This window comes from Lepidochelys kempii, chromosome 1 (assembly GCF_965140265.1).
Source record: "Lepidochelys kempii isolate rLepKem1 chromosome 1, rLepKem1.hap2, whole genome shotgun sequence".
Classification (NCBI taxonomy): Eukaryota; Metazoa; Chordata; order Testudines; family Cheloniidae; genus Lepidochelys; species Lepidochelys kempii.
Window position 1 is genome coordinate 69,807,943 of NC_133256.1, and position 26,434 is coordinate 69,834,376.

Below are 26,434 nucleotides of genomic sequence, written 5' to 3' on the forward strand. Positions count from 1 at the left end.
AATTTACAAAAAATAAACTGCATTACAACAATATAATCATTGAAAGCAGTTAAATAGACTTCATTTTCAAAGCATTACAGAATTGAATCCCCTTATACATTGTGCTCTCATTTTCAGGGATGTCACTGAGTTTGGTCCACAGTAGGTTCCACAAATCTTTGTCAAGCTAGAAAATAATAATCATGCAACATGCTCCGTCTGGAAGAGATGGTTTCGAATTCTAGGAAAGATGACACACAATTAATGGCAAGCACTGCATGAACTGTGACAACAGGGGGATTCCGTTTTGTGAATATGGATCAATTATCCAAAGAGAAATCTATAAAAGAAACATTGCAAAAGATTCTCCCAGTACTCTCCTCATCAGACTTCAAAGGGACTTTCTCAGTTGTATTTGAAAATGCAGTAATTCAAAGGTTTAAGCTTGGCAGGTCACCTAAAAGAAGCATGAGGAGCGAAAGCATGGCCACTGTTAAAAACAGAGGCTTTTGTCTCTTCTGAAGAAAAGTGATAATTTTCATAACAGGATTTTTCCACAGGCTTTTAAGTTTCAAGAGGGCTTGTCAGAGAGAGAGAAAAAATATCCCATACTTTCTGACAGTATAAACTGTCTCAATGAATAGGAAAACATATTTCTCCAAGAGGCTGAATCTAGAGCCAATGAATGGGCTAGCAACATTTTAGTCAAGAAGAAAAACTTAGACAGAATGTGTTCACAAAGCTTATAGGCTTGCTTTACATTACTGGTTTTTCTGGTAGGTGGAGAGAGAGTATTGTTTGCAAAAGATCAGTAGGCTAGGGTAGTGTCAGGTTTTTTTTAAAGACGGTAAGATGAGGTATTAAAATGATTTCTTTAAGTGTATTGTTTCCTCTTTATTGTGTGTAGTAAGAAAATTCCAAGTGTGATGTTTTCTTTGTTCCTGTTTGCAGGTTTGGGGATGTGATGTCCTGCTCAGGACACCCAGAACTTTTCCACTGTTACCAATCTGCCTTAGCCACAGTGAGCGCTTTGGTGTTGCTAAGCTATGTGTCATCTTCATGACGCACCAGCCTATCTGCCTTGCCAGCAAACTTTTCAAGTCTCTGCCAGTCTGAACCTAGCACTTAAGGTACAATCAGTGAACCCCAGTTCCAAGTTCTTCCGAGGCATCTCCCTGTAGCGTCTAGTCCCTCTCACTGGACACTTTCCAAAATTATTATTATTTGCTGCCTCCAAAGAGACAGAGCACATATCATCTGTTAGTTTAGCTGAAGACTCAAACTTCTCTTAAATAGACAACACTGAGATGGATTTCAGAGTAACAGCGTGTTAGTCTGTATTCGCAAAAAGAAAAGGAGTACTTGTGGCACCTTAGCGACTAACCAATTTATTTGAGCATAAGCTTTTGTGAGCTACAGCTCACTTCATCGGATGCATACTGTGGAAAGCACAGAAGATCTTTTTATACACACAAACCATGAAAAAATGGGTGTTTACCACTACAAAAGGTTTTCTCTCCCCCCACCCCACTCTCCTGCTGGTAATAGCTTATCTAAAGTGATCACTCTCCTTACAATATGTATGATAATCAAGGTGGGCCATTTCCAGCACAAATCCAGGGTTTAACAAGAATGTCTGGGGGGGGGGGTAGGAAAAAACAAGGGGAAATAGGTTACCTTGCATAATTACTTAGCCACTCCCAGTCTATTCAAGCCTAAGTTAATTGTATCCAATTTGCAAATGAATTCCAATTCAACAGTCTCTCGCTGGAGTCTGGATTTGAAGTTTTTCTTTCATGTCTGTAATCGTGCGACCAGAGAGATTGAAGTGTTCTCCGACTGGTTTTTGAATGTTATAATTCTTGACATCTGATTTGTGTCCATTTATTCTTTTATGTAGAGACTGTCCAGTTTGACCAAAGTACATGGCAGAGGGGCATTGCTGGCACATGATGGCATATATCACATTGGTGGATGTGCAGGTGAACGAGTCTCTGATAGTGTGGCTGATGTTATTATGCCCTGTGATGGTGTCCGCTGAATAGATATGTGGGCACAGTTGGCAACGGGCTTTGTTGCAAGGATTGGTTTCTGGGTTAGTGGTTCTGTTGTGTGGTATGTGGTTGCTGGTGAGTATTTGCTTCAGGTTGGGGGGCTGTTTGTAGGCAAGGACTGGCCTGTCTCCCAAGATTTGTGAGAGTGTTGGGTCCTTCAGGTCCTATCCTTCAGGATAGGTGGTAGATCCTTAATAATGTGTTGGAGGGGTTTTAGTTGGGGGCTGAAGGTGACGGCTAGTGGCGTTCTGTTATTTTCTTTGTTAGGCCTGTCCCGTAGTAGATGACTTCTGGGAACTCTTCTGGCTCTATCAATCTGTTTCTTCACTTCCGCAGGTGGGTATTGTAGTTGTAAAAATGCTTGATAGAGATCTTGTAGGTGTTTGTCTCTGTCTGAGGGGTTTGAGCAAATGCGGTTGTATCACAGAGCTTGGCTTTAGACGATGGATCATGTGGTGTGGTCAGGGTGAAAGCTGGAGGCATGTAGGTAGGAATAATGGTCAGTAGGTTTCCGGTATAGGGTGGTGTTTATGTGACCACCGTTTATTACCACTGTAGTGTCCAGGAAGTGGATCTCTTGTGTGGACTGGACCAGGCTGAGGTTGATGGTGGGATGGAGACTGTTGAAATCATGGTGGAATTCCTCAAGTGCTTCTTTTCCATGGGTTCAGATGATGATGTCATCAATATAGCACAAGTAGAGTAGGGGCATTAGGGGGTGAGAGCTGAGGAAGCGTTGTTCTAAGTCAGCCATAAAAATGTTTGCATACTGTGGGGCCATGCGGGTACCCATAGCAGTGCCACTGATTTGAAGGTATACATTGTCTCCAAATGTAAAATAGTTATGGGTAAGGACAAAGTCACAAAGTTCAGCCACCAGGTTAGCCGTGACATTATCGGGGATAGTGTTCTTGACGGCTTGTAGTCCATCTTTGTGTGGATTGTTGGTGTAGAGGGCTTCTACATCCATAGTGTTCAGGATGGTGTTATCAGGAAGATCACCGATGGATTGTAGTTTCCTCAGGAAGACAGTGGTGTCTCGAAGGTAGCTGGGAGTGCTGGTAGCGTAGGGCCTGAGGAGGGAGTCTACATAGACAGACAATCCTGCTGTCAGGATGCCAATGCCTGAGATGATGGGGCGCCCAGGATTTCCAGGTTTATGGATCTTGGGTAGCAGATAGAATACCCCTGCTCGGGGTTCCAGGGGTGTGTCTGTGCGGATTTGATCTTGTGCTTTTTCAGGGAGTTTCTTGAGCAAATGCTGTAGTTTCTTTTGGTAACTCTCAATGGGATCAGAGGGTAATGGCTTGTAGAAAGTGGTGTTGGAGAGCTGCCGAGCAGCCTCTTGTTCATATTCTGACCTATTCATGATGACAACAGCACCTCCTTTGTCAGCCTTTTTGATTATGATGTCAGAGTTGTTTCTGAGGCTGTGGATGGCATTGTGTTCCGCACGGCTGAGGTTGTGGGGCAAGTGATGCTGCTTTTCCACAATTTCAGACCGTGCACATCGGTGGAAGCACTCTATGTAGAAGTCCAGTCTGCTGTCTCGACCTTCAGGAGGAGTCCACCTAGAATCCTTCTTTTTGTAGTGTTGGTAGGGAGGTCTCTGTGGATTAGTATGTTGTTCAGAGGTGTGTTGGAAATATTCCTTGAGTCGGAGACGTCGAAAATAGGATTCTAGATCACCACAGAACTGTATCATGTTCGTGGGCGTGGAGGGGCAGAAGGAGAGGCCCCGAGATAGGACAGCTGCTTCTGCTGGGCTGAGAGTATAGTTGGATAGGTTAACAATATTGCTGGGTGGGTTGAGGGAACCATTGCTGTGGCCCCTTGTGGCATTTAGTAATTTAGAAAGTTTAGTGTCCTTTTTCTTTTGTAGAGAAGCAAAGTGTGCATTGTAAATGGTTTGTCTAGTTTTAGTAAAGTCCAGCCATGAGGAAATTTGTGTGGAAGGTTGTTTTTTTTATGAGAGTATCCATTTTTGAGAGCTCATTCTTTATCTTTCCCTGTTTGCTGTAGAGGATGTTGATCAGGTGGTTCCGCAGTTTCTTTGAGAGCGTGTGGCACAAGCTGCCAGCATAGTCTGTGTGGTATGTAGATTGTAATGGATTTTTTAGCTTCAGTCCTTTTGGTACAATGTCCATCTGTTTGCATTTGGAAAGGAAGATGATGTCTGTCTGTATCTGTACAAGTTTTTTCATGCAGTTGATAGATTTCCACTCCATATGGCTAAATGCAGTGCCTTGCATAATGACAGGTTTCAGAGTAACAGCCATGTTAGTCTGTATTCGCAAAAAGAAAAGGAGTACTTACTTAGAGACATGAAAGTTGTGATATTACAACAGAAAAACTTCAAATCCAGACTCCAGCGATAGACTGTTGAATTGGAATTAATTTGCAAATTGGATACAATTAACTTAGGCTTGAAGAGAGACTGGGAGTGGCTAAGTCATTATGTAAGGTAACCTATTTCCCCTTGTTTTGTCCTATCCCCCGCCCCCTCCAGACGTTCTAGTTAAACCCTGGATTTGTGCTGGAAATGGCCCACCTTGATTATCATACACATTTTAAGGAGAGTGATCACATTAGACAAGCTATTACCAGCAGGAGAGTGGGGTGGGGGGAGAGAAAACCTTTTGTAGTGGTAAACACCCATTTTTTCATGGTTTGTGTGTATAAAAAGATCTTATGTACTTTCCACAGTATGTATCCGGTGAAGTGAGCTGTAGCTCACGAAAGCTTATGCTCAAATAAATTGGTTAGTCTCTAAGGTGCCACAAGTACTCCTTTTCTTTTTGAGATGGATTTGTAATAAAACAAGACTAAGTTTATTAACAAAGAGCAGAGATGTAAGTGATACTAAGCAAGAGAAAAAGAGATAGGTATGGTTACAAATAAAACACTTTCTTGTGAGTAAAACTTTCTTTGCCTAAGCAGTTATCTTACTCACATCTAGTTATCAGTATCTCCAGCCCTCTAGGCAAGGGGACACAATGTTCACAGAATCAAAGAGTATTGTTCCCTTTGTTTCCTGGTGTGAGCAAAATTGCTGTTAACCTTGCTGTTAAAACTAACTCCATCCCATTCTGCGGCAAAAATCTATGCACTATGTGCAAAAGCTGAAATGCAAGAGGGCTACAGGCCTGTATCCTGTAAGACTTGGCTTAAGCTAAAGCATTTACATATGCTAGGCTGTGGCACTTGACCCAAATAATGGACTAAGCCCATCTCTAACTAAAAAAAAAACAAAAGGACCTCCGGAAGAGTCCCTAGCTGTCCATTATATGCACCCTCCACCCTGCAAAAGTCCCTACTCAAAACGCTGCCACAGCAAACCACAGATAATTATGTAAGCCTGGGAATAGTCCCGCTATTGTGGGGAACTTTCCTGGCTTCTGCACTACCCCATGAAGTGGGCTTGCGAAAGAATCTGAGTCCTTGCTCCCATTTCCTTTACCCAGTGGACTCCCTGCCCTTAAGGACTCCCCTTCCACTCTCCTGGCTGGCAGACGCCTCGTAACCCCAACAAGGCTGGGCCCAGGATTCCTGGGGGGCTCGAACCCCAACCCTGCTGTGGTCACCTAGGACAGGGGCTAGGGTGTCCCAACTCCAGGGTACTCTCTCTGCACTGGGCACTTATCATAGAATCATAGAATATCAGGGTTGGAAGGGACCTCAGGAGGTCATCTAGTCCAACCCCCTGCTCAACGCAGGACCAATCCTCAATTAAGTCATCCCAGCCAGGGCTTTTTCAAGCCTGACCTTAAAAACTTCTAAGGAAGGAGATTCTACCACCTCCCTAGGTAACGCATTCCAGTGTTTCACCACCCTCCTAGTGAAAAAGTTTTTCCTAATATCCAACCTCAACCTCCCCCACTGCAACTTGAGACCATTACTCCTTGTCCTGTCATCTTCTACCACTAAGAATAGTCTAGAACCATCCTTTTTGGAACCACCTCTCCGGTAGTTGAAAGCAGCTATCAAATCCCCCCTCATTCTTCTCTTCTGCAGGCTAAACAATCCCAGTTCCCTCAGCCTCTCCTCATAAGTCATGTGTTCCAGACCCCTAATCATTTTTGTTGCCCTTCGCTGGACTCTCTCCAATTTTTCCACATCCTTCTTGTAGTGTGGGGCCCAAAACTGGACACAGTACTCCAGATGAGGCCTCACCAATGTCAAATAGAGGGGAACGATCACGTCCCTCGATCTGCTGGCTATGCCCCTACTTATACATCCCAAAATGCCATTGGCCTTCTTGGCAACAAGGGCACACTGTTGACTCATATCCAGCTTCTCGTCCACTGTCACCCCTAGGTCCTTTTCCGCAGAACTGCTGCCTAGCCATTCGGTCCCTAGTCTGTAGCGGTGCATTGGATTCTTCCGTCCTAAGTGCAGGACCTTGCACTTATCCTTGTTGAACCTCATCAGATTTCTTTTGGCCAAATCCTCCAATTTGTCTAGGTCCCTCTGTATCTGACCCACTGACCATTACATACAAGTTAAAGCAAATGCAAGTTATGTAATCAACAATTAATTTTAAAAAGAATAAGAGAAAATGAGAAAGGTAAAAGGAAACACATCAACCCGCTCTGCGGCAGGGAACATCACAAACAACGTCTCTGGAAAGTCAGGGCAGATCACAGTCTGTTCCTTGTAAGTCCCAGGCCTTCTTCTCAGGCCCTGGCTGTGATGCAGGGATGCTGTGGGTTGGACACTTGCTCTGGTGGTGACCTTACGCTTTCAGGCTCTAAGTGGTGTTAGAGAGCTTATTCCTTCACTCTCCCACTTCCCTGGTCCTTCTCACATGAACAGAGAGCAACAATACCCGAAGTCCGAAGGTGCAAACAATTCGATGTTTATTGGGGTGAACTTCCAGCAAGCTTAAATACAAGTTTCTTTTCCTTATTTCTGAATCCAAACTTACTTCCTGTTTGCCCCTAATTTATATAGTAATATTCTTAGCTATACCTTAACCAATCATTCTACTAAAATTTAACTAACCAATCCTAACATATTGTAACATGATTATGTAACCAGTTATATCCCACCACCTTAATTAGTTTACACCCAGCAAAATTAATTATACAGCAGACAGGAACAATCACAGAACCAGACAGAGATTATACAGACAAACAATAGCAAAGTGGGAACTATAATGGCAAGACAATACAGAAGTGAGGATTTCACATCCCAGTATTGATAAGTGAGTTCTTGCCAGACAGGATGCTATCAAACTAAGTTTTCTTTTACATTTTCTAGGCACTTCCCTTTCTCTGGAGCTGATAGGCACTAACAGGACAGGATTGTATTCCTAACAGCCCAATAGCACCTTCTTTCCATGTGACTACTTTGGAATGTGAGGATGTGACCGGTCGCTTCCCAGCTTATGGCTGCCTCTGTTGCTTAGCCAAAGGCCTTAGCCTAAGAACAGGGCCCCAGACTGTCACAGTAAGAGAAGGACTTTACATTGGCAGACAGTGATTTTGATTCTTTCTTTTATACCTCTAACTAGCCAAGTGATAAGAATACACCTAAATTCTTAAATTACAGGCCTTTACAGGCAGGCCTGAATATCTATATCCTTCTGCCCAGTGTCGCCCCCCGCCCCCCCGCCCTGTCGGGGTTACGATCCAAGCCTGGCCTGCAGAGCCTCTTGGCTGAGGCATCTCCCTGTGCTGGGCCTGCTGCCCAGGGTCCCCCTCGCTCTCCCCAGCTGCTCACCACACCCAGCTCCAGACTGCTCCAGCCCCAGCTCCACCACTCTGTCTCAGCACTACTGCCACTGCTGCTCTGCCTCCAGCTCCCTAGGCTGCTTCTTTGGCCCCTCTGGTTGCTACAGCTCTGCTCCCAGGACAGGTCTGCTCTGCAGGCTGCTTCTGTGACTCTGCTCCCAGCACTGACCTGCTTCCTGGGCTGCCTTTCTGGCCCCTCTGGCTCTGGTTACTGCAGCTTTCTTCCCAGGGCGAGTCTGCTCTCTCTGGGTTGTGCCTCTGGCTTTGGGGCTACAGCTCTGCTCCCAGGACAGGGTCTGCTCTCTCTGGATCTGGCACAGCTCTGCTCCCCAGCTCAGCTCAGGCCCCTGTTTTTTCCTTAGCTCGGCCCCACTCTGTCTGACCCAGGCAAATCCAGCTCACACAGAGGACGGGACCTCCCTGAGCTCCTGACTCCCTGATTAGCCTGCCCGCCCTGTCATTCAGGCTGACCTGGATCAGTGGCTTCTCCCCATTGTTCCTAGGGACTATGAGTCTCAGGGTCCTGATTTCCCATAGACCCTTCCCCTTTTAGTACTGGCCAACCAAAACACCCCCAATGAATATTAGTAAGGGGGCAACAGTCCCCTTACATTAATAAGATCTTGAAAATAACATGGTATGTCAGCACTGTGCTAGCTATAAAACTGCCCTTCCATTAATTCCTTATAAGGCTTTATTAAAAATGCTTGAGTGGTAAAAAAAAATGTATCATTTGGCTTAAATTTAAACCTATATAAGTCTGGTACTATAGGGGCAGGGCAAAAAACAAAACAAAACAAACAGGGTGGCACCTGTGTGTAACCATCTCTGTCTCCTTCTCCCTGCATGCTTGTATTCAATAAAAAAACCTCAAACTGTTTAAACTAAAGAAATGGTGTAACTCATTTTCCACAACACTAGTTAACTAAAATGTCCGTTTGATCGCCTTTATATTTTCCAAAGTGCATTTTCTTTGTCTCAAGAGCCAGGAAGACTTTGTGGCGAGGCAGACTCTGTCCCCACTTGGTGTGCTCACCAAGCTGCTGCTTGCTAGCTTGATTGCTTTGTTTGCTTTATATATTATCATAAATATAAAGGGAAGGGTAGCCACCTTTCTGTATACAGTGCTATAAAATCCCTCCTGGCCAGAGGCAAAATCCTTTCACCTGTAAAGGGTTAAGAAGCTAAGGTAACCTCGCTGGCACCTGACCAAAATGACCAATGAGGGAACAAGATACTTTCAAATCTGGAGGGGCGAAAAAGTTTGTCTGTCTGTGTGATACCTTTGCCGGGAACAGATCAAGGATGCAAGCCTTCTAACTCCTGTAAAGTTAGTAAGTAATCTAGTTAGAAAATGTGTTAGATTTCCTTTTGTTTTTTGGCTTGTAAAATTCACTGTGCTGGAGGGAATGTGTATTTCTGTTTTTGTGTCTTTTTGTAACTTAAGGTTTTGCCTTGAGGGGTTCTCTATCTTTTGCATCTGATTACCCTGTATTTACCATCCTGATTTTGCACAGGTGATTCTTTTACCTTTTCTTTAAATAATTTTTTTCTTTTAAGAACCTGATTAATTTTTCATTGTTCTTAAGATTTAAGGATTTGGGTCTCTGTTCACCTGTGTGCCAATTAGTGAGGATATTATTATCAAGCCTTCCTGGGGTGTAGGGCCTGGGGGGATATTTTGGGGGAAGGCTTCTCCAAGTGGGATCTTTCCCTGTTCTTTGTTTAAATCGCTTGGTGGTTTGTACCTTGGGGAAGATTTTAACCTAAGCTGGTAAGAATAAGCTTAAGGGGTCTTTCATGCAGGTCCCCACATCTGTATCCTAGAGTTCAGAGTGGGGAAGGAACCTTGACATATATAAATATACTTTCAGTGTCCTCTGGCTTTCAAAGATTGACCTAGACAGGTAAATCTACATCTCTTTGTTTAAATCAGGCTGGTTTATCAACTCTCTGCACAGCATATTGTATGAATATATTCTAGCACACATACAGATCTCTTTATACCTATGCCACACAATGATATTCACGACCAGCATGTCTTTCATAAAAGACTTTAATCAATGCACTTTTATAGTACAATAATATTGTATGTAATCAGTTGATTCAATTGCTTATTCTTTGGGATTCAGACCCTCTGTTTGCCCTCTGGGATGTCTCCATATTGTAATAGGCATGTTCTGAGTGAGATGTGTTGAAAACTGTGTTAAAATGAGAAGCTATCACTTTAATTTGTAAGGGGTCTCCTGATCCTGGTTGCAGGCTTGGGTGCTCTACAGGAAACTGTGAAATCTGTGTCTTTAAGAACTGGAGGCAGTCCTCAGAGAGCCAGCCTTGAGTGAGATGGTATGATGTGTTCCAGGAAGCAGTATTCTTTGTCTCTTTGGTTTTAGTTCTTGTGTGTTAAAAGTTTTGTATTTTAAAAAAATAAAGTGGTGTTACATTTCAGTTGTCCAGAAAGAATTAAATATAAACTACTCTCACTTCCCTGTTTGTACGCTGTAAACATAACACTGATTTTAACAGAAATTCAGGAATACTGCACTGACAGTGGAAGCTGCAAGTGTTCAGTATCTCTCAAAATCATGCCCTGAGTTCCATAGAATCTGATCTTTTTGCAAAATCTGTGGCTTGCTTTTAGATCCAAAAATCCAGTGTTCTGTCCAAAGACATGTTAGGATATAGATATTCAGGCCTGTCTGTAAAGGCCTATACTCTAATTTAGGTGTATTCTTATCACTTAGCTAGTTATGGAAGTATAAAAGAGAGAATCAAAATCACTGTCTGCTGGTGTAAGGGCCTTCTCTTACTGTGACAGTCTGAGGCTCTGTTCTTAGGCTAAGGCTTTTGGCTAAGCAGCAGAGGCAGTCATAAGCTGGGAAGCGACCAGTCTCCTCCTCACGTTCCAAACTAGTCACATTGAAATAAGGTGCTATTGGGCTGTTAGGAATACAACCCTGTCCTGATAATGCCTATCCCCTCCAGAGAAAGGGAAGTGTCTAGAAGATGTAAAAGGAAACTTAGTTTGATACCATCCTGTCTGGCAAGAACTAGTTTGATACCATCCTGTCTGGCAAGAACTCACTTATCAATAGATGTAGTTGTGAAATCCTCACTTCTGTATTGTTTTGTCATTATAGTTCCCACTTTGCTATTGTTTATTTGCATGGTGTCTGTCTGGTTCTGTGATTGTTTCTGTCTGCTTTATAATTAATTTTGATGGGTGTAAACTAATTAAGGTGGTGGGATATAATTGGTTAAATATTCATGTTACAATATGTTAGGATTGGTTAGTTTAAATTTCAGTAAAATGATAGGTTAAGGTATAGCTAAGCAGAACTCAAGTTTTACTATATAGTCTGCAGCCAATCAGGAAGTAAGGGGGGGGAAATGAGAACAGGGAATGGGGGTGGGGAATTGGAATCATGCTTTGCTAAGGAGGGAATGGGAACGGGGCCACAGGTAAGGCTCTGTGGTGTCAGAGCTGGGAAGGGGGACACTAAGGAAGGAAACTGGAATCATGCTTGCTGGAAGTTCACCTCAATAAACATCAAATTGTTTGCACCTTTGGACTTTGGGTATTGTTGCTCTCTGTTCATGCAAGAAGGACCAGGGAAGTAAGTGGGTGAAGGAATATGCCCCCTAACAAGCCATCCATAATGCATTAGCAGCAGCTCCTGCGGAAATCCTTGTTCTCTTGCTTTCTGTTGTTACTGTAATGAAAGTTACATTTGCCACAACGGCTTTACTTCAGTTTCCTTATTCATACCATGTTCATTCTTACTGTATTTTGTTAGATAATAATGTGTCATATTCTTAATTTTAAACATTTCTCAACGATCCTATTCTAGTTGGTAGAAACACTTGTTTGCCCATAGTCACTCTCAGTATCAGAATTATAGATTCATAAAACAGTTTATAGAGTTCAAAAAAGATTTTTAAGATGTCTGTAAAGCCTCCGTGAGCCTAGTTTACTATGCATTCAGAAGTATCTTGGAGATATAATTATGAAGACTGACCAATAAGAGAGAAAATAATTAATGAGCTAGAGCAACAAGATTAAAATAAACGAATAAAATGTTCTATAACATTCAACAAAGGTAGTAAGGAAGTGCTTTTCAAAACTAAGTTTCATTTAAAAATAAAAAGCAAGCTATGAAGACTTTAAGATCGTGTTGCTATTTTCAGTGCTACAGTGTCAATAAAACAATGGGTCACAAATGGATTTGGGGGAAAAAAGAAAACAGATGTCAAGAAACATTTGATCATGCAGAGACCCATAAAAATGTGGAATGGCCTATGAAGCAGGGTTGTTGAGGCAAAAACATTGGAACCATTCTTGCAGCAATTAGATGGCATCCTAGGAGACATGGAGTGCTAAAAGGGGATGAGTTTGGTGGTTTGAGTGGTCTTTAGTCATTCCACCAATATTTCTGATATTTTATATTTTTTTCTTCCCTTGGCTTTATAGGGCAATGCTTTTCTTTCCATCTGTTATATATTGGTTTTGCTTCTGTACAATAAATTAGGGGCTTCAAAGTTCATTTGGAAAGGTTTGTTATAACAGTGTTTGTTAGAAAGTAATCTTTTAGATAACTAACAACTCACAACAAACTAGGATTACCTGTTCACTGTCAGGGTTGTATTCTTTTCATTTGATTTAATCTGTAAATAAATTTGATTCTTCTTCATAGAAAAAATATAGCATTTGAAAAAAAAAGAAATGTTCTTGTTCAATTTTTCTCCCTCTCTGTTGACTTCTGTATTTACAGAGATCTACCAATGGAAACTGATTCAGGCCCAACCCTGCTCAGGCAAGTTAGTCTCTTTGAAGATAATGAGGTATTACTCGTAGAAAAGGTAAATGGAATTTAGCATTAGCATGAGACATGCAAAATCTAAATGGTGCTTAACATTTTTAATATGTATTCAGTTGTAATTAACACTTCAAAAACCCTGTGTCATTTATTAATTTATGTCCTTAGTGCCTTGCTGAACACTAGAAGCAGCAAACAGAGGCTATTGGTCACAAAACAACCTTAGCAGCTGAACAGGCCAAAGCAAAAATAAGTATTTTGAGAACATGAAGCGATAGTGTGATCAGAAAGCCATTGAGATTCAGAGAGAGTAGTTACTGGCAAACGTCCAGTCAGAGGCTGAGTATTCCTTTTGTCTCTGAGGATTTTCAAATAATCTCCTCCAAACTTCACCCCTGAACCTCCTTTTTGTGATTATGTTAACATTAATATTTGTACCTCTGACCCAAGTCAGGTGACTAGGGAAAAAAATGATCTTGCAATTTCTTAACAGCACTCCTGTCTATCACACCTTTATTTCACACATGATCATGGTATAGATAACTCTACAGTATTCTTGGTTATACAGACCCCAAAATGAAAAGGAAGAGCTATATGGGAGCTTGTGGGCATTATCAGCTCTTCTCTGTTACACCTTCCAGAGGTGCCAAGACTAAAGGGAGAAGTTAAAAGATAAAAAGCTCAGCTCAGGAGCGGCTGACCAGGAGTTAGACTGCATCTGCTAACCCCTGAAGGAAGGCTGGGGACAAGTGCTATCCTGAGATTGTTAGATGCTAGAGTCTTCCTGGGGCAGCTGTGTCTAGCACGGGATCTTCACATTTGCCGTGTACCCCATAATAGATCTATTTTTGTTTTGGATCTGTGGAGGAGTGAACCTGGAAAGGCCTAGAGGCAGATGAGGTAAGAAGAAGCCAGGGAAGCAATGGGTCCCAATAGACAGACCTCAGGAGTTTGTGTTTCAGACTACAGTGTTCCTGGGCCACAATTCATGGTGGGCCTGAGTTCCCCTGCCAGTCCACAAAGTACAGTATAGAGACACAGGCCCTGAGATGGAAAAAAAATATTCCATCTGTCTACCTTTGTAATAAAATTGCTGATTACACATCTTCTCCAGTTCATGATTTTTGTGTATATAACACATGGAAGCATTTGCTTCATATATTTAGGAAGTGTGAACATTGTTATTTAAATTTCTGTTTGTCTCTTTTAAATTACTATAAAAAGTGAAAGGTCTGCATATTCTCCCATGTTAAACCATGAGAGGCTATGAAATTGTGCAGAGCAGATTGTGCCTTTACATGAGTTTACAAATGATATAAGTCATTATAACATGAAAACATAAGTGAAACTACCAATCACAATGAAATCATTGTCAGTAAATTTTCAAATAATTGATTTGTTTGAATGAGAAATGAATAGATATTCCCAAGAGAGAATTTAATACTACAATTCTTGATATATTTCTCAGGGCAAATGAAATGAAGGTGTTAAGGAATTGAAAAAGTAATGGGAAAGAATAAATGGGAAAATTTATTCCAAATTGACATTACAGTTTAAATTATTAAAATTGAAATTATGCCAGATTTGAAATGTGAAATTGAAAGACTAATTGAAAATTATTATGGCAAATTTAACCTGCTGAGTGTATCTCCAGTAAAATTGAGTGACACCAGGAATGAATTTAGCCTAATTATGTGATTTGGTTAGAAGATCTTAGATGGAAAATAAAACAATTTAAGAATTAGAAGAGACTATCTATACTAGTTCCCCTCCATCTTTTGAATGAGCTTCTTGAAGCTGAGACCCAGTATCTTCTGTCCAACACTACATTGCACTCTCTTTAAAGCAATTTATGTTCCCCTATGCCATGACAATGAATAGTCTAAAAAGTGTTCTAGACAGACTTTTGTAAGAGCCACAAATAGTGAGGGTTGGCAGGATGGTCTTGTGGTGAGAGCACTACATTAGGTCTTAGCCCTGGTCTACACTAGGACTTTAGGTCGAATTTAGCAATGTTAAATCGATTTAAACCTGCACCCGTCCACACAGTGAAGCCCTTTATTTCAACTTAAAGGGCTCTTAAAATCGATTTCCTTACTCCCCCCCTGACAAGTGGATTAGCGCTTAAATCGACGTTCCCAGCTCGAATTTGGGGTACTGTGGACACAATTCGATGGTATTGGCCTCCGGGAGCTATCCCAGAGTGCTCCATTCTGACCGCTCTGGACAGCACTCTCAACTCAGATGCACTGGCCAGGTAGACAGGAAAAGAACCGCAAACTTTTGAATCTCATTTCCTGTTTGGCCAGCGTGGCAAGCTGCAGGTGACCATGCAGAGCTCATCAGCACAGGTGACCATGATGGAGTCCCAGAATCGCAAAAGAGCTCCAGCATGGACCGAACGGGAGGTACGGGATCTGATCGCTGTTTGGGGAGAGGAATCCGTGCTATCAGAACTCCGTTCCAGTTTTCGAAATGCCAAAACCTTTGTGAAAATCTCCCAGGGCATGAAGGACAGAGGCCATAACAGGGACCCGAAGCAGTGCCGCGTGAAACTGAAGGAGCTGAGGCAAGCCTACCAGAAAACCAGAGAGGCGAACAGCCGCTCTGGGTCAGAGCCCCAAACATGCCGCTTCTATGATGAGCTGCATGCCATTTTAGGGGGTTCAGCCACCACTACCCCAGCCGTGTTGTTTGACTCCTTCAATGGAGATGGAGGCAATACGGAAGCAGGTTTTGGGGACGAAGAAGATGATGATGAGGAGGAGGTTGTAGATAGCTCACAGCAAGCAAGCGGAGAAACCGGTTTTCCCGACAGCCAGGAACTGTTTCTCACCCTAGACCTGGAGCCAGTACCCCCCGAACCCACCCAAGGCTGCCTCCTGGACCCAGCAGGCGGAGAAGGGACCTCTGGTGAGTGTACCTTTTAAAATGCTATACATGGTTTAAAAGCAAGCATGTGAAAGGATTACTTTGCCCTGGCATTTGCGGTTCTCCTAGATGTAGTCCTAAAGCCTTTGCAAAAGGTTTCTGGGGAGGGCAGCCTTATTTCGTCCTTCATGGTAGGACACTTTATCACTCCAGGCCAGTAACACATACTCGGGAATCACTGTAGAACAAAGCATTGCAGTGTATGTTTGCTGGCATTCAACCAAAATCCGTTCTTTCTCTCTCTGTGTTATCCTCAGGAGAGTGAGATATAATTTATGGTCACCTGGTTGAAATAGGGTGCTTTTCTTCAGGGACACTCAGTATAGCCCATTCCTGCTGGGCTGTTTGCCTGTGGCTGAACAGAAATGTTCCCCGCTGTTAGCCACAGGGAGGGGGGAAGGTTGAGGGGGTAGTCACGCGGTGGGAGGAGGCAAAATGCGACCTTGTAACGAAAGCACATGTGCTATGTATGTAATGTTAACAGCAAGGTTTACCCTGAAAGAGTGTAGCGACTGTTTTATAAAATGTGTCTTTTTAAATACCGCTGTCCCTTTTTTTTTCTCCACCAGCTGCATGTGTTTCAATGATCACAGGATCTTCTCCTTCCCAGAGGCTAGTGAAGCTTAGAAAGAAAAAAAAACGCACTCGCGATGAAATGTTCTCCGAGCTCATGCTGTCCTCCCACACTGACAGAGCACAGACGAATGCGTGGAGGCAAATAATGTCAGAGTGCAGGAAAGCACAAAATGACTGGGAGGAGAGGTGGCGGGCTGAAGAGAGTAAGTGGTGGGCTGAAGAGAGTAAGTGGCGGGCTGAAGACAGGGCTGAAGCTCAAATGTGGCGGCAGCGTGATGAGAGGAGGCAGGATTCAATGCTGAGGCTGCTGCAGGACCAAACCAGAATGCTCCAGTGTATGGTTGAGCTGCAGCAAAGGCAGCTGGAGCACAGACTGCCACTGCTGCCCCTCTGTAACCAACCGCCCTCCTCCCCAAGTTCCATAGCCTCCACACCCAGACGCCCAAGAACGCGGTGGGGGGGCCCCGGCCAACCAGCCACTCCACCACAGAGGATTGCCCAAAAAAAAGAAGGCTGTCATTCAATAAATTTTAAAGTTGTAAACTTTTAAAGTGCTGTGCTTAAAGTGCTGTGTGGCATTTTCCTTCCCTCCTCCACCACCCCTCCTGGGATACCTTGGTAGTCATCTCCCTATTTGTGTGATGAATGAATAATGAATGCATGACTGTGAAGCAGCAATGACTTTATTGCCTCTGCAAGCGGTGATTAAAGGGAGGAGGGGAGGGTGGTTAGCTTACAGGGAAGTAGAGTGAAGCAAGGGGCGGGGGGTTTCATCAAGGAGAAACAAACAGAACTTTCACACTGTAGCCTGGCCAGTCATGAAACTGGTTTTCAAAGCTTCTCTGATGCGTACCGCGCCCTCCTGTGCTCTTCTAACCGCCCTGGTGTCTGGCTGCGCATAACCAGCAGCTAGGCGATTTGCCTCAGCCTCCCACCCCGCCATAAACGTCTCCCCCTTACTCTCACAGATATTGTGGAGCACACAGCAAGCAGTAATAACAGTGGGAATATTGGTTTCGCTGAGGTCTAAGCGAGTCAGTAAACTGCGCCAGCGCGCCTTTAAACGTCCAAATGCACATTCTACCACCATTCTGCACTTGCTCAGCCTGTAGTTGAACAGCTCCTGACCACTGTCCAGGCTGCCTGTGTACGGCTTCATGAGCCATGGCATTAAGGGGTAGGCTGGGTCCCCAAGGATACATATAGGCATTTCAACATCCCCAACAGTTATTTTCTGGTCTGGGAAGAAAGTCCCTTCCTGCAGCTTTTGAAACAGACCAGAGTTCCTGAAGATGCGAGCATCATGCACCTTTCCCGGCCATCCCACGTTGATGTTGGTGAAACGTCCCTTGTGATCCACCAGAGCTTGCAGCACTATTGAAAAGTACCCCTTGCGGTTTATGTACTCGCCGGCTTGGTGCTCTGGTGCCAAGATAGGGATATGGGTTCCGTCTATAGCCCCACCACAGTTAGGGAATCCCATTGCAGCAAAGCCATCCACTATGACCTGCACATTTCCCAGGGTCACTATCCTTGATATCAGCAGATCTTTGATTGCGTGAGCTACTTGCATCACAGCAGCCCCCACAGTAGATTTGCCCACTCCAAATTGATTCCCAACTGACCGGTAGCTGTCTGGCGTTGCAAGCTTCCACAGGGCTATCGCCACTCGCTTCTCAACTGTGAGGGCTGCTCTCATCCTGGTATTCATGCGCTTCAGGGCAGGGGAAAGCAAGTCACAAAGTTCCATGAAAGTGCCCTTACGCATGCGAAAGTTTCGCAGCCACTGGGAATCGTCCCAGACCTGCAACACTATGCGGTCCCACCAGTCTGTGCTTGTTTCCCGAGCCCAGAATCGGCGTTCCACAGCATGAACCTGCCCCATTAGCACCATGATGCATGCATTGGCAGGGCCTATGCTTTCAGAGAAATCTGTGCCCATGTCCTGATCACTCACGGGACCGCGCTGACGTCGCCTCCTCGCCCGGTATCGCGTTGCCATGTTCTGGTGCTGCATATACTGCTGGATAATGCGTGTGGTGGTTGATGTGCTCCTAATTGCCAAAATGAGCTCAGCGGCCTCCATGCTTGCCTTGGTATGGCGTCCGCACAGAAAAAAGGCGCGGAACGATTGTCTGCCGTTGCTCTGACGGAGGGAGGGGCGACTGACGACACGGCTTACAGGGTTGGCTTCAGGGAGCTAAAATCAACAAAGGGTGTGCCTGTACATCAAGGAGTATTTCAGGCAGGACTGCACGGAGGGTTCCAATAAGAAATGGTGCACCAAAGTTATCGTTGTTATTGGAACAAGGAGGTTAGCCTGGCCTCTGATTGATACATGGCTAGATTAACCTCGCTGTGCCTTCTCTGTGACTGACTGCAGTGTGATCTAGACAGGGGAGGAGGAAAATGAGTCCAAAACAAATCTGGTCTATTTCTTGTTCTGACCCACTCCATCTATCCTTTACATCTTTGGCTGGCAGCAGACGGTGCAGAAGGACTGCATGCCATCCACATCTCATGGCTGCTTGGCAGAAGATGGTACAGTACGACTGCTAGCCATCTTCATCTCTTGCCTGCCTGGCATAAGATGGTACAATACGACTGCTAGCAATCCTCATCTCTTGCCTGCCTGGCAGAAGATGGTACAGTACGACTGCTAGCAGTCCGTATCGCCTGCCCGCTCACCATAAGACGGTTCAATAGGACTGCAGGACTAAAGAGAATGACCTGGTCAAGTCACTCCAAATTTAGTCCCTGCGCCCATGTCTGCCCAGGCGCTCCCAGCCGACGTGGCCAGGAGCACCTCGGACACGACGAGGACGACTACCAGTTGTATTGCACCGTCTGCTGCCAGAAGGCAATGGGTTGCTGCTACTGTGCAGCAAAGCCGTACCGCGTCTGCCAGCACCCAGGAGACATAGGGTGACGGTTACCTGAGCGGGCTCCATGCTTGCCGTGGTATGGCGTCTGCACAGGTAACTCAGGAAAAAAGGCGCGAAATGATTGTCTGCCCCTGCTTTCACGGGGGGAGGGAGGGTGGGAACGGGGTCCTGACGATATGTACCGAGAACCACCCGCGACAATGTTTTAGCCCCATCAGGCATTGGGATATCAACCCAGAATTCCAATGGGCAGCAGAGACTGCGGGAACTGTGGGATAGCTACCCACAGTGCAACGCTCCGGAAGTCGACGCTTGCCTCGGTACTGTGGAAGCGCTCCGCCGAGTTAATGCACTTAATGCACTTAGAGCATTTTCTGTGGGGACACACACACTCGAATATATAAAACCGATTTCAAAAAAACCGACTTCTATAAATTCGACCTAATTTCGTAGTGTAGACATACCCTTAGAGACATAGGTTTAGTTCCTGTCTCAGTCATAGATGTCCTCTGTGACCTTAGGCAAGTCACTCAATCTAACCTTTGCCTTAGTTCCTCATCTTTAAAGTGGGGATACTTCCTCACCTCATGGGAGTGTTCTGGTGATAAATTAAGAATTGTGAGGCACTCAGCTACAACAGGAGAGCCATAGAAGTACATGGATAGTAAGAGTATTACCCTTTGTTTTTTCCTTCATTATTGCAATCCACAGTAGTATCCCATTTGACTATTTTAGTGCCGTTATGGACTGGTAATGACTTGAAAGATTTTTCTACAATAACAATCCCAAATCCTTTCACTGATCAGTCTGCTGGATGACTGTTCCAGTTAGCACATATTCCCTGGCATGATGACTTGTTGTCAAACTAGTTATTTATTTTTATATTTGTCTACACTGAGCTACATTTGCCACCTGTTATCCCAATTACATACATAGTCCAAATCCCTTTGAATCTGATTGTATTGTTCCTCACCTTTTGCTCTGACTCCAGTTTTCATACCAACAGGAAATCTTACTGTTTTCAATCCATTTTCCCAAATCACCCATGTACAATAAATAAAAGATTATAAAAGTGGTGCATGGGGCACTCCACACATAGGGTTAGATTCTCCTGTGATGTCTTAGTGGAGCAAAACAGCCACAACATTCAACTAGACGCTTTAAGGATTCCCTCTTGGTAAGGGAATTCTCAGGCACCATAATGTCACCATGCCAGCTCCAGTCGCTTTGATTTTTTTTAGTGGAATCTGATGTGTTATTCCATTTTGGTAACTTCTAGAATAGCTGGTACTTCGTAGAATGGAACATGGAATGGAGAAATGAAGAAAATGGTGAAGAGGTGGGGACTGAGCAACAAGGAAGATGCAGGACATGGAAAATAGAATAATCATCAGTCCTTGGGGTAGAAAGGAAAGCCAGGCTATGGGGAGCTGAGAGACAGGGCTGAGCAGAACTGAAGAGAAAACTGGATTAAAAATAGATAGGCATGTGTAGATTAGTGAGGGAACAATTGTTTGATGTTTGTATCAGTATAACAGTTTCATAGATTTCATAGACTTGAAAAGCCAGAAGGGGCCATTAAATCAGCTAATCTGACATTGTGTATATCAAAGGTCACTAAATTTCATCCAGATACCCCTATCAGGGAGCCCAAAGACTTCAGTTAGACCAAAGCATTAGGTGCATTAGGATGATAGGTAGTTAAGCATCTATATATGGTCTATATCCTCACATACTGGAAAGGTGAAAATGGCAAAAATAATGCAAAAAATATTAATATTTATTAAAAATAAGATTGCATTTCTATTTATATTGTTCAGGTTGTTGCTGTCATATAATAGACACCCCTAACATCACCTTTAACAAGTTTAAGCTATGCATACAATCATATTCTTAATCATGATGTTTGTAGGTAATTGTTAGTACACATTTTTCCAGAGTTGGTTATTTGATTTCATGAAGTACAATATCAAGCAAGTTGAGTGAATTCCTGAGGGATTTCCTTGGCCTGTTTTGGTCAACAAGACCTGGATCTTCATCGTTTCATATTTATGCCATATCTAACATAGTAGCTATAACACAATATTGTATGGGCCAGATCCTCAAGTGGTGAAAATTGGTATAACTTCATTTATTTAAATTTGTATAAACAGATTTATGATGTTCCACTTGATCAAATTTATTCATAGTTTTGAATATTGCTATTTTGACACCTTTTAGTCATCTCATTTTATTTAACCTCCATTCTTCCAAATAAATTTTCCTTAAGTCAGTGCTGCTCCTTGTTACAATATATTGCATCTGTCCAGTGTCAATGTATCTCTTCTACCCGACTAGCTACCTGAGTTTAGAAAGGGAAATTTCCTTTTATCACCACTTACTATTTATTTGGTTTTGTGACAGCAATGTTAAAATATATTTGATATGACTATGGTTACCTTGGCGCACAGGCCCACAGTCAGTTTAAAAATGAGCATTTCCACTTTGAAAATGTAACTATGTGACTTCCAGGGTGTTTTAAAGCACTCTCTTTAAAGAATTCAGTCAAGTTATTATACAAGACTTCCCTCCCATCACTCTATAGTTTTTGTCTCCAATCAAATTATAGAGTTCCCTTCACTGAATACCAAAAGTTGATACTAATATTTAACTACTTTTGAATGAAAAGCTCTGGACTGTAATTGCTTATTGCTTTTAAGAAACGATATGGCAGGTTTGCTACATTATCATTTTTAGTACATTTTATCAAAGTATAGCTATACATTACATTTATTACTTCACATATTTCCATGTTTAGTTCCCATTTAAGCTCAAACACGTATATGTTCGGGAGCTGAGCTTTTTAAGCCTTATGTAAGTTGAACGGTTCCACAACCATCCTAAATGCTATTATTGCTATCCAGTAACTTCCTACCAAACAGGAAATATTGTCACTGTCTTTGGCAGTTATCTTTCTTCTTCCTCCTTTTTGTGATCTGTATTTGCTAGATCTGTCATTTTTCTTGTCCCCCACTTTTACTTCATCACCACTACCACTGTTAGTTAGTTGGACTCTCTTCCTTTCTGTCTTCTGTGAATATACTTGAATAGCCCTTTATTTGTGGATTAAAATATTCTTTACAGTCTGAAGTTTAATGCTAATTATTTGTACTGTGGCTTCCTTCTGCATTTTTATAATTGTCTCTATCTTCTCCCTCACTGAACTTCTTACATTTTAAAAGTCTTTTACTGCTTGCTACTATTAATCTTTAAAACCATACTTGCATATTGGCCCTCATTGCCTTATTCACTCTTTGAAAGTTATTTTTAGTTTGGACAGCAGAAAATGATTTATAGTTTGACCCTTTTGTGGTCTTTATTTTATTTATCTGCCTCCCATCCTTTTGTCACCTCCTCTCTATGTCAAAAAAAGTTCTCACTTCTCATTCAGTCCTTTTCTAGCAATCCCTTCTCTCTTTGTGCTCTCTCTTGAAAACCCTGCCTCTTCTATTAAATTTTCCCCTCTCTGATCTGAACATAATTGTTGATTTTCTAGAGCAGGGATTGGCAACCTTTGGCACGCGGCCCATCAGGGAAATCCACTGGTGGGCCGGGATGGTTTCTTTACCTGCAGCATCTGCAGGTTTGGCCGATTGCAGCTTCCACTGGTCACGGTTCACCATTGCAGGCCAATGGGAGCTGTGGGACACGGCGGCCAGCACATCCTTGAGTATTGGGCTAATTCTTTTTTATGTGTTTTTTTTTTTTGTTTTGTTTTTGTTTTTTTGTAATTAATCTAAGTTCTACTTCTAAGCAAGCTTCAGTTGAGGAACCTTTCATTCGTCTTCCAACATCTCAATTATCAACATGTTTGAGTTAGGCAATGCTGTACATGGTGGGTAAAGTAGTTAATGTATTTTTAAATGTCTAATAAATTCTAAATTATATAAATAGCTAACTAAAATAAGCCATAACAAACTGTCTAAGTTGAGCACCATTTAAAAACACAACAAAACACTCTGGTAGTTAAATGCCACATTGTGATAATTCCTGTTTTCAGTGTATGGAACTACTGTGATAAAGTAAAATACCACAGCTTTGTTATGTCAAGTTTTTAATTATACCAGCTGTAGATACCTTTTTAATACAACTCACTTAATATTTAATTTCAATCAGTTTCTTCTCCCAGTTATTATCTGAATGTATCTTTTAAGCAGAACTGTTTTCTACATAACTAACTTACGATCTTCTTGGGAGAATAAGAAGGTGAATTAGTAAGGTTATACATTTGAAAAATCCTTTTATGCAAGACCATCTAAAAGTGTTCAAATATAAATCAGAGAATTCTTCAAAAAGAAAATCACAAATTTATCATGACCATTATAGAAGTGATTGGTGAAAGACATTTGGTGAAGAAGTACATTACAGTTTTATTTTAATAGTACAAAATGACAACCTATTGTGTGATAAACTTCTCTTCATTATTGATGTACAACATCAAAAAGAGACTGTACATACGGAACACCCACTTGAAATTGATATTAGAAATTAGACCTAAATTCTTTCCTCTGATCCAATACCGATCTCCTATTTGCATTTTAGAACTCTTATTTATATCTCATGTATTCTTCCTGGTGAACTTCCATTCATTTTGATGGAAGAATCACTACTACTAAAATATGGACATATTACAATAGAGATGAGGAATTGGAGATGAGAATTTTGCCCTAAAAGTTACATAGCTTAGCTAAGCAACATATATTAATTTTGATATTAAGTAATTTAATTAACATAATTGTAAACCAAGATTTGATTGCAAGGCCAAATTGAAGACAATGGTGCCACACAGGTTTAACTGAGGACAGAGGGTGACAATTAAACAGAGGGAGTTTTGCTGTTGACTTCACTGGGGCCAGGATCTCACCTAGAATTTGTAAACAAGGGGGTTGCAAATTCATTTGTAGATTTAGGTCTGCAGAATCTTTGGACTAGTCTGCATAGCAGGTTGTTGCACTGTAAGCTGGAGTGTGAATCTATAGTACACTAGCTTGCCACACCCTAACTAGTCCTGTACACAAGCCCTTTATTACAGGTGATGGTGTTCAAGTTAGATATCTCAAATGTGTTAGCAGAGCTGGCAGTTAGAAACACTTTCACTTTCGTTGTAAATGGCGCAAATTTGATACAAAAGGCATTGAGAGGCAATGCACATACAATTCCATAATGCGGTGTTTACAGAGTTACTTTTCAATGCTAACTGGGCCTTAACTAACCAAAGACCCAGTCCTGCAAGGTATCATTGACTTCACTGAGAGTGCCATCTGCTGTCTTCATGAAGGTACTTGGCACTTTGTAAGACTGGACCCTAACAGTTAGTTTTACAGTATGGTTTGGTGGATATGCTATGTTGAATGTATCTTCCAAATTCAAAGAAATAGACTTCTGTGAAAGAACATCACTACTGTTGTTTTTTTTTGTTTGTTTGTTTTTTTCTGCTCTCTTAGAAGTGGGTGTAGGTTCTGATGTTTAATGAGGAAAAACAACTGTTCTAGTATTTCTGGAAATGGGTTTTAGTATTTTGCTCTTAACCCAGCAAAAGTTTATAAAGTTAAGTAGACAAAAAAACAAAACAAAACAAAGAACTTTTTTAACTATAAAAAAACAGCAGTATGACTATAATGACTGGTTTTGGGAGAAGGAAAAAAACATAAACCAATTATGAATCCATATTTATGGTCATCCCATAGTTCCCTATCTTCCATGTTTACTTTCTCCTGAATAGTTATTTCATTGTCTTTCTGTGGAAACAGTCTCTGGGGTGTCTCCCTAGCTTGGCTGGGGCCCGCACTGTGCCCAATTTCCATCATGGGGTTGGCTTAGTACAGGCCACAGCCTCTTTGTTCTGGTGTTGGCCTTGCCCTTTTGAGCCTGCTTACATTATTTCTGGGTGGGGGAAAAACAAAAGTTCAACACAAACCAAGCCCCTCCTGGGGTCAATAACAAGGCCAAAAAAACCCCAAAACCAAAAAACACCAACAACCCAAGTCTGAAGCCCACCTTACTTCAGGAAGCCTAGGTAGTAGCTTTGTTACCGTTCTTATGACTGGGTAGCCAAGTCATCCCCTCTCTATTGGGTTTACCCCTGGGGTTTGCTGGACTCCTGGCACAGCTGGGAGGTTTCTGGCATGAGGTTTCCTCCTGATATTCCATGAACTACTCTAGTCACTCCCTTCTCTTATGTACTGCAGTTTCTTCCTTTTAAAGCCCTCCTCCCTACCATGTATGATTGACAGGGCCTGAGGGGTGGGGCTAATTTTAGCACAGAGAGCCTCTGAAGACCCTTCCCCGTCAGTGTGGGGATTATACACTCTGTAACAGTCTCCCTCTAACCAAATAGATGACTCTTGGGAACTCATCACCGTATCATTCAGGGGAATTCATTCAAAAGCAATTCCAGGTTTTCTGTGCCTCAGGGAGTCAGAAACAATGAAGCTTAACTAAACCCAGATTCCCTGTGTGATGGTACAATTTTTGGAGTCCCCTTATATGATAATAATACTTCTCTACCTTACCGACCCTAGAAGGCAGCCCTCCTGCCAGCCAAAGAGAGCTTGATGTAGTTTTCTACAACTTCAAAGCTGGCTTTTGCTTTAGCAGGAAAGGGTAACTTACAATCAACAACCTCAAGTCCTTTCTCCAGGAGCTGAGCTTCCTGCCTCCATACTTCAGCTTCTACAGGGAGATCTTAAGGGTACTTTTAAAACATTTTTTAGGTATTAAAGATCACTCATCACAGGTTATTCTGACAGTAGACTTCAAATCACAAAATACTTCTCCAATTATAATTTCAATGTCTAAAAAATGCCAAAATTATTCACTTAATTCACTTATTAAACATAATGTACATATACATATATCAGGTTTCAGAGTAAAAGCCGTGTTAGTCTGTATTCACAAAAAGAAAAGGAGTACTTGTGGCACCTTAGCGACTAATTAATTTATTTGAGCATGAGCTTTCGTGAGCTACAGCTCACTGCATCGGATGCTTATGCTCAAATAAATTGGTTAGTCTCTAAGGTGCCACAAGTACTCTTTTTCTATATACATATATATGCATAATATATAACTATACATTCTTTGGGATGTATATGTGTGTGTGTATGTATGTGTGTGTATATATATATATATATATATATATATATATATATATATATATATATATATTTCTACCACTATAAATGTGTGTATGTATATGTGTGTGTGTGTGTATATATATATTTCTACCACTATAAATCTGGGCTGTCAGTTAAAAATGTTCATATGATATTTTCCTTCATAATGAAAGACTGGGCTGTAAGCAAATTAGAATAACTTTATTTGAGAACTGAATTATTAAAATCATATGCATACGTCATCCACATGTACATTTTCTACGGTGTTATCAAGTTAAAAAAAATAGTTAGGTAACTTTTGTTTTG

At 42.2% G+C, this 26,434-nt stretch overlaps 1 protein-coding gene across 1 annotated transcript; it reads left to right on the plus strand.

Moving 5' to 3' along the window:
• Positions 1 to 14,746: 14,746 nt before the first annotated feature.
• LOC140913172 (uncharacterized) lies at positions 14,747 to 24,486 on the plus strand. The gene is made up of 3 exons (XM_073349507.1): positions 14,747 to 15,498; positions 16,086 to 16,295; positions 24,461 to 24,486. Exons 1-3 carry the CDS (start codon positions 14,916 to 14,918, stop codon positions 24,484 to 24,486), a joined length of 819 nt encoding a protein of 272 aa, XP_073205608.1. The 5' UTR covers positions 14,747 to 14,915.
• Positions 24,487 to 26,434: the final 1,948 nt, after the last annotated feature.

Excerpts from the sequence above, each read along its gene's own strand:
- LOC140913172 (XM_073349507.1), top strand. The coding sequence starts at position 14,916 with ATGCAGAGCTCATCAGCACAGGTGACCATGATGGAGTCCCAGAATCGC. Across the intron at positions 15,499-16,085 it reads AGGCGGAGAAGGGACCTCTG|CTGCATGTGTTTCAATGATC; the intron begins GTGAGTGTACCT and ends TTTCTCCACCAG. Across the intron at positions 16,296-24,460 it reads GAGGTGGCGGGCTGAAGAGA|AAGTGGGTGTAGGTTCTGAT; the intron begins GTAAGTGGTGGG and ends CTGCTCTCTTAG.